This window comes from Henckelia pumila, chromosome 1 (assembly GCF_033568475.1).
Source record: "Henckelia pumila isolate YLH828 chromosome 1, ASM3356847v2, whole genome shotgun sequence".
In the NCBI taxonomy this organism is placed as follows: domain Eukaryota; kingdom Viridiplantae; phylum Streptophyta; class Magnoliopsida; order Lamiales; family Gesneriaceae; genus Henckelia; species Henckelia pumila.
The window spans coordinates 181,351,995-181,360,093 of record NC_133120.1 but is presented as its reverse complement, the minus strand read 5'-3'; the positions used below and the strand labels follow the sequence as shown (position 1 = coordinate 181,360,093).

Genomic DNA, 8,099 nt, shown 5'->3' with positions numbered 1-8,099 from the left:
GGGCTTAACGCGAGGCCCATGGACGAGATGAGGGCTCAATTAAATACAAGTGATGCTTATGGTGCAAGCCATATCTGCTGAGTCCATTGGGCAGAGCCCTATTTGGGCACAGTAAAATCCCGAATCGGGCCCAACAATCTAAAACCTATATATCAGGAATATGGGAGAATCCCTAACAGATAAAGATAAGGTACGATAAATTCGAGATATGATCAACCATTTAAATGGCTCGAGAGTCGTAGCCGCCATAACAGTTGAGTTCTACTCTAACACAAATTCTATCTCAACAAGGTAACTTACCTCTCCAGCTCCTATAAATACAGGTATCGTTTATGAGTTTACACATTCACTTCTTGCTCACATATTCACACACGTATATTCTCTTGCTCTTACTTCTTGTCACGCTCTTTGTTTTTTTGAACACTGACTTAGGCATCGGAGAGGTCACACTGAAAACACCTTCGGCGCCCCCAAATGAAGTTTTTGTCTGTGCAGAACACCGTCGTGCCCGACCCGACCCGACCCGACCCGATTTGTGGAAAATTTGAAGATCTGCTCTAGCAGACCGAACTCGAGGTAAAATTTTGGTATCATCAACAACATTTCGGAATTATTATCTATGATGAAATAAGGACATCGTGATCTTATTAATGTACTAGAAAAAGGATCTACTCAACTTCAACAAAATTATTATCTTAAAATGTTGGATTTGCAAAATGATAAAGTAAAATTAGAAAACCAACAAAAGAAAAAATTGAAACTCGACAAAAAGAATTGGCATTGGCTGCCCTTCAAGAGGAGAATAGAGTATATTGTACATGGATTTGAGCACAATTGGCGATCAAAAAATGCGTGAAATTGTTCGAATGGAACGAGCAAAATTATGCAAGAAATAAAAGAATCATCTCAACAACAAGATGTTGACATGTTTGGAAATATTTGGGTGATATTGGTGAATCTGAATCTAATTTACCATATTATTGATTATCTAGTTTGTTTATCTTTTAAATGTTCTTTCCTTCCAATCTTTGTATTGTATTTGCATTTGTATTTGAATTATGTGTTTCAATTTGCATTTGTATATCAATTATGTATTTCAATTTTTATTTGTATTTTAATTATTTGCATTTTTTTTCACAATTATATTATTTATAAATCATTCTTTAATTATTTAATATTTATATAAATAAATAAATATTAAATAAAATTAATAACGAAAAAATTATTTATAAAATTAAATGAATAATTATAATGAAATTTTAATTTTTGAATATTTAATTATTAAAAAATAAAATAAGTAAGTGAAAATCACGATTTTCCCAGGAAAGTATGAATTAATGACATAATTAGAACTGCGCTCAATGATAAATAGGAACTATAACGGCAAAGCTAGTGGGAAATTACGCTTTTCATCCCTAATTTGTAAATTTTTTTAAATCATGTTATCTATCGATTCATATTCTTACTTCACTTAGATATTTTTAATTCCATTTTCTAATTCTTTTTCATAGAGGGCTGACTTGCGATCTGATGTCCATTGCAATTTGCAGCATCCACATTTTCTCGTGTCATGTCATCATTTCCAACACCTAATCAAGGCTATAATGAGAAACAATTAAAATCGTAAAAAGAAAAACACCAAGACCGTGATTTAATCGACGTGACAAAATAATATAAATTCCAGATAAAGTTGGATAATTAGTAGAATATGATCTTCGAAGTGTATTTAAATAGACTATCATAGTTTATATTAATATCTTCATGTATTATTTTCTGTATATCAAATTGCTTCGTGTATGATTTAGGGTATGTGACCTAACATCGAGTGTCAAAGATTCTCTCGTGCCACGAACTATTTGACATTTGAAGACTTGAGATGTTATACTCGAGGTTCTGAGGTTCTTCCCTACTTAAAATTGTCACGCCTAATACAGTTTAGGGGAGAAAAAATAAACTACTTAATATCATCAATAAATCAAAATTATAACCAAAATTGGAGAAAACGTGAACTAATTAGTGACCAGGACCAATGAAAATTTTGCAGTTCCGCTAGGAAACCGTCTTATCCCAAAGATTTCTAATGGCGCCTATTACCAAACTTCATGAAAACTCCTCAAGCAGTGGCAGAAACCGGTCGCACCATGTGTTTTGCACTGCCGTTGGTCATACCAACAGCTCGGTTCATGCGGCCTCCATTGCTATTCATGTTCTCAGGTCTCTGGTATCCATCGCGATTTGAAGATCCTCCTCGATAATTACCCCTGTTGACAAACTCATTTCTCCCATTAAATTCAACCCTGCTGTAACCCCTGCCACCGCCATAATTTCCACGCCCTCTACCCCCCTCATTTCTGAATCCAGAACCCCTTCCAGATTGAAATCTTCCACTGTTATTCCCTATTACACCCAACAATAAAATATAAAACGCATGAATTATTTGACATGTTCAAAACAAAATAAGCTAAACAAATTCACAACAATACTGGCATGAAGTGAAAGGATCATCTAATTTGAGCACATCAGATATAAGCAGTATGCAAGTTCAAGTTGCACAGCGGAATTTTTTGTGTAGCTCTATTATGTTAATTTTCATTGATAAAGGCACGTTTACATCACAATTTGATGATATCTAATAGAGTCCACTAACCTCGTGAATTTGTTGTGGACCTCTTTTCCTCAACAAAGGCTTGGCGCCCACCAATTAATACCGGAGAAGTCTGAATCATCAAGATGAGGTGAAAAATAAAGAGCATTAGTGGAATGTTAAGATAAGAATCCGATTCAATGGCAATATTAGTACAAATTTATACGATACTAGGCAGCTATGACAAAACGACTAAAAAACTCATCATGGACGTTCTATAAATCTACTGGCAACATGTCGAAATTTGTTAACAGCAAGAAATCATGTTTGATTGAAAACTATACGTCGCTTAGAGCTTCTGGTCTTAGTGTATCTACTGTGGATTTCTGAATAACCAGGATGATGATAATTTGGTGGTTGCTACAACTTTTACATTTATCACCCTGAATGAAAGGTGCAACAAATGGAAGAAATTTAATACCACGTAACAGTCTAGCGTCTTTATAAAAATGTGCACTCAAAACGCCCAAGACACTTAATGCCGCTCGTGGCGACAATGCAATTCTATAAAGGTTACAACACTCATAAACTGAAATTGTGCAAACATCTGAACCCATTCAGCCAATGACAATGTAAAGCAGTTAACATTGTAGATTCCTAAATCTTTGGTTCCAACTACTGTATGCAATGTCACAAAAAAGTGTAAATGTGTAATCATCAAAACAAAAATATGCAAGTGTAAGACTTATGATTAATTGAAATAGGTTTCAGAAGCCCATTCTTAACCCATCAACAATATTTGTTAATTTAAGGATAACAACAAGGTGGTCTGCTATGCCCCATTAACAGAATCACTGTTTCCTTAATAATGCCATTCACCATTTCATTTTCAAATTAAGTATGAGTGTATGACTTTACTAAGAATCCACAGATAAAGCAGAAAGTACAATCAATTTCTGATATTACAAAATAATCTCCATCCAAAAATAGAATGCCACATACCTCAAGAGCTTTCTGTGCTGCACTTGCCTCATCAAATTCCACAAAGCCAAAACAAAATCCCTGTTGCTGCAGCAAAAATACAACAGATTTCATTTTTTATTAGTAACAGAAGTCCAAGGACAGAAAAAATCATTGTTGTATCACTATTAAATAAGATAACTACTTTACGGAAATTTGACTTACCCTGAGACTTCTAACTTGAATGCCATCACTCTTTATGGTCCCAAACTTCTTAAATACTTCCTCGAGCATGCCAACAGTGGCACTCATAGGAAGCCCCTTTACATAAATTGAGTATCCATCAGCTGCACAAATAGAAAAATCATAAATGATGAAACATACCAACAAAAGCAACTAGATTTCAACCAACGATGTGCGTCTTCTGACTGAAATACGATAGACTATAGATTTTCGCAATATCATGCCTTCACCCTCTGGGTTAGTCCCATTATCAACAGCCTCTGAACTAGAAACTGAACCATCAGTGGCAATGGTAGAAGAGGGTTTCAATTGATCCACATTTTTAGGTGGGGCTTTTGAAGCAGCTTGAGGGGGTGAAAAAGATGCAGCACTTTTTTTGAGATGCATCACCTGAAATAGTGACATGAAAGGTTTTGGTTTAGACAGTTAAATGGACGGAGAGAAAACTCCCACTAACCATACTGGTCCAATGTGTGAGCTTTTGTGCCACTTACAATAGAAGCATAAGACTTCTTAGGCGCTTCTTCGGCTTTGGCACTAGATTCGACCACCACCTGTGAATCATCCGGTACTTCATCAACCACCTCAGCGACAGGGACTTCTTTCTCAACAATTTCCACATGTCCATTCTCCGTAGGGTTGTGAACTTCTCCGGAAATAATTTCCTCCACAGGTGAACCGCACTGCTCAGAAACATGATTCTCGAGGACAGGGGCAGACACTGTCAACCAAAGGGAAATCAAAACATCAGATTGCAAACCACATGATAACCACCAGGAAACCAAACGCTAAAGAATGTTTTAGTTACTTGGATCAGGAACAATGGGCATAAGCCGCACAACATCGTTGACAACTGTGGTAGCAGGGACATCACTCACATAGCGGAACATGTCATTTAAAACAAAGTATCCCACATCTTGTGGAGCAAGGAAGAAAGATTGAGCAAAATTACGAACTGAGTGGTCCTTCCCTGTTAAATATCCAGTCACGAGAACCTGAAATCCACCATTATAGGACTCTTGTGCATCCACAGACTTGATCTCTGCTCTTAAATTCTCATAGTTGAGTGACACAATCTTCTCATTGATGGCCTGCATACCATACCACACACCAAAAGAGTGAAAGAGAGAAACATTTTTAAAGATGAAAAGCTCAACCAACACATGGTATCTTTCTAGATTGCTCCACATACCCAATCTCCAATATATCAATGTGTATTTCAAGACATTCAAACGAAAGGTTGAATTTTTTTCGAATATATTGTCATAATAATTAGCCAATTCATCACCACACTGATACTTCTGTACTCAATTAACAATAAGTGTGAAAATACAAATATGATTTACGACTCTATACAAAAAAATAAATGAAATATCAAAATATTACTTGCATAGTGGTAGTTATACTCAAGGATCCATCAGTCTCAGGACGGCCAAGCTTACTGATATCCTGATAAAAGCGATATACGAGCTGCGGAGACTGATGCAGTATTTGATAATACTGCTGCACGAATGCGTTCGCCACCTATCATCCAAACAGAATCCACCCAAATTAGAGGACCAAACATTCAAATCAAAAAAGAAAGGAGAGAGAGATTAAGTAAGTAAGAACAGTATTTTGTCAAAAGAAAAATGAACATAATATTATAATAAGATCTCTCACAACTTGAGCAGAAACAGGGGCCGCCGCAGGCATTGTCGTTGCTTCCGCCGCCATCGACAACAGATGATCTCACTATAATAAAAAAAATAAAAAATAAAAAAAGCTAGCTGATTCACACGAGCCCTAGTTTTACAGATCATTCCGGATCACGCCGTATATTGATATAGATGAACACAATTTTTTAATACCTGGATTCGAATAGGTAGCGATTGAATCTAAAACTGTGACTTGTGCGTAACAATCTCTGACTTCTTCACGATTTAAAAAATTTTCAATGAGCTTCGGCCGCAGGATCTAGGGTTTAAGTGGCGGAAGCCGGGACGCAATGGCAAGGAAATTGGTTAACTTATTTATACTTTATATACTAGCCAACGAGAGACATATCGTTTGTCCCTGAATATTATGTGTAATAACAAGTGTGTTATGAATTAAATTTATGATGAAACTGAAAAAAATTTAAAATAATAATTGTATTTTGTTTCAAAATTGAAATATTAAAATGGTTAATAACATAAAATTATATAAAAAATTGACATAATTTTGTCATAAATTAGAATTTCTAAACAAAAAAAATCATATCTAAAATAAACACAGTGAATTCAGTGAATTTTTGTAACATAGACAACATCTACAGAAAAAAACATAGACTAAGTGTATTATCCCATAATAAACAAAATATATTATATTTATATATGTTAAATTTTTTATATTTCAAACCTTTGTTTCATATTGACATCTTATCCAATGTGGTAATTATAAAACTTAGGTTTATTAAATGCTATAATTAATAAACACTTGTCATATATCATATATATATATAGCAAAATCAACCAGTCAACCAAAAAATAAGCCAAATCAAGTACCTAATGAACCACGAAAAGAAAAACGTAAGAAAATGATGATTTACAACAATAAGATAAGTTACAAAGACTACTATGTATGCCTTAATGTTCTTTAAAATATATTATCAATAATTAATATTATACCAACGCATAAAATCTACCAAGGAAACAAAAAAGTCTTAATACATTAAAAGTAACTATGTTAAAAAAATTAATTACTTTCACTAAAAATTCCACAACGATCGAGTAAAGCTCCACAAATATCGATCGACCAAATTTACGCGCTTATTGTGCTCTTTGTTTCGATGTATAGTTATCATAGATGAAAAACACAACATACAACGAATTTTTTTATATAAAAAAAACATACAACGAATTAGAAAAATACATAAAAAAATGTAATACTAAATATATGAAAGTAGTTAAAATATTTGTTATTTGGTACCACTTTTATATTAAGGTCGTTGGCACTTATTTTATTTTTTCTGTGAGCATAAGAAAACATGTTAGTTAGTCAATGTAACATACACGATGTAATTATTATAAGATATGATATTTTATTGTTCTAATTATTAGCCCTAAATAGGAATAGATTGTGTATATGAATAATGTACTTTGTTCCATATTCCTTCTTGCTGATATTCCCTTCTATACCATTGTGAAAGAATGATCATTAACCACATTATAAGAGATATTTACATGAACATATAAAATGATCACAACAAACACTTATTATCATACATATGTCAAATCTCATCCATCCATCCATCCATCCATCCATCCAAACAATTCCTTTTGCACTATATTTTGATTTAAAAAAATTAGATATTATTTTTCATCAAAATTAGAAAAAGACATGGCATGCTTTGGACTTTCTTACATATGTCTCTTCTGTTTCCGCACAAATCTTAAAATTCATCGACCAAAATCAATAGCGTTTATTCTTATATTAGTTTTTCATCCCAGACAAATTAGTTGCAACCTTCTAGCCTTTCAATTTCATTATTCACATGTAAAATTAGATTAAAATATAAGTAAACCCAATAAATCAATTTTAAAATTTGAAACAAAACATATGTATGACAAAATATATATACTCTTTGCAATCCAGTTTTCCGATCTTCTAAGTTAGTTACTTTTACATCTTGAGTAGCAATCGTTATATCATCTTCAAAGTTCGTGGATATCCGTAGACGGCCATCTGCATATGAAGAAAATTTACATGAAGATTATTACGAATATATATATACAGTTTTTTAATTTTAAAAAATAGAATGCGTAAAATTTGGTGTTATAATAAAGAGAAAATTAACAAAATCTCACTGTTTATGGTCCATTATTCGGTAGTAGAACATCTTCGTAGACGACATTTTTAGTATATACACCAGAACGTTTCTCTAATTTGCTATCTGTTACAAAGATTTTTATGCAATGTTGGAAAACTCCTTTTGAAAGTGCTACATATAATTGGCCATGATTAAAGACATGATTTCGTAGAAAGATGCTGACAAAAGGTGAGACGACTCTAACTGCTAACATTTAAATAAATAAAGAAAAATACTGATTTTTAAAAAAAATTGGCTTGACCTATTTTTTTGAACACCAAATCACCTGTCTCAAAGCAGAAGTTTAAATAAATGCCTCATACATAGGGCAACCACGGGATAAATAATTATACATGTTTAGTTAATCAACATACACAAAGAAAATGTGATAATAAGTGTTTTACATGCCATAATAAACGCAGGGAAAAACACATCCTGCTACTAACGGGAAATCAAAAACGACATAAGTTCATTATTTCCAAT

The 8,099-nt window shown here is 33.3% G+C and overlaps 1 protein-coding gene across 2 annotated transcripts; it reads right to left on the bottom strand.

Moving 5' to 3' along the window:
- Positions 1-1,964: 1,964 nt before the first annotated feature.
- On the bottom strand, positions 1,965-5,797 carry LOC140883996 (nuclear transport factor 2-like). Of its 2 annotated transcripts, none has more exons than XM_073290655.1 (10): positions 5,638-5,797; positions 5,450-5,521; positions 5,174-5,311; positions 4,596-4,878; positions 4,282-4,508; positions 4,012-4,177; positions 3,770-3,891; positions 3,587-3,652; positions 2,648-2,717; positions 1,965-2,397 (listed from the first exon to the last, which is right to left on the bottom strand). In XM_073290655.1, the coding sequence occupies exons 2-10, from the start codon at positions 5,501-5,503 to the stop codon at positions 2,114-2,116; spliced, it is 1,410 nt and encodes a 469-aa protein (XP_073146756.1). In that variant the 5' UTR covers positions 5,504-5,521; positions 5,638-5,797; the 3' UTR covers positions 1,965-2,113. The 2 variants fall into 2 exon arrangements, with proteins under 2 accessions (XP_073146756.1, XP_073146764.1); XM_073290663.1 differs by having other exon boundaries at positions 5,453-5,521.
- Positions 5,798-8,099: the final 2,302 nt, after the last annotated feature.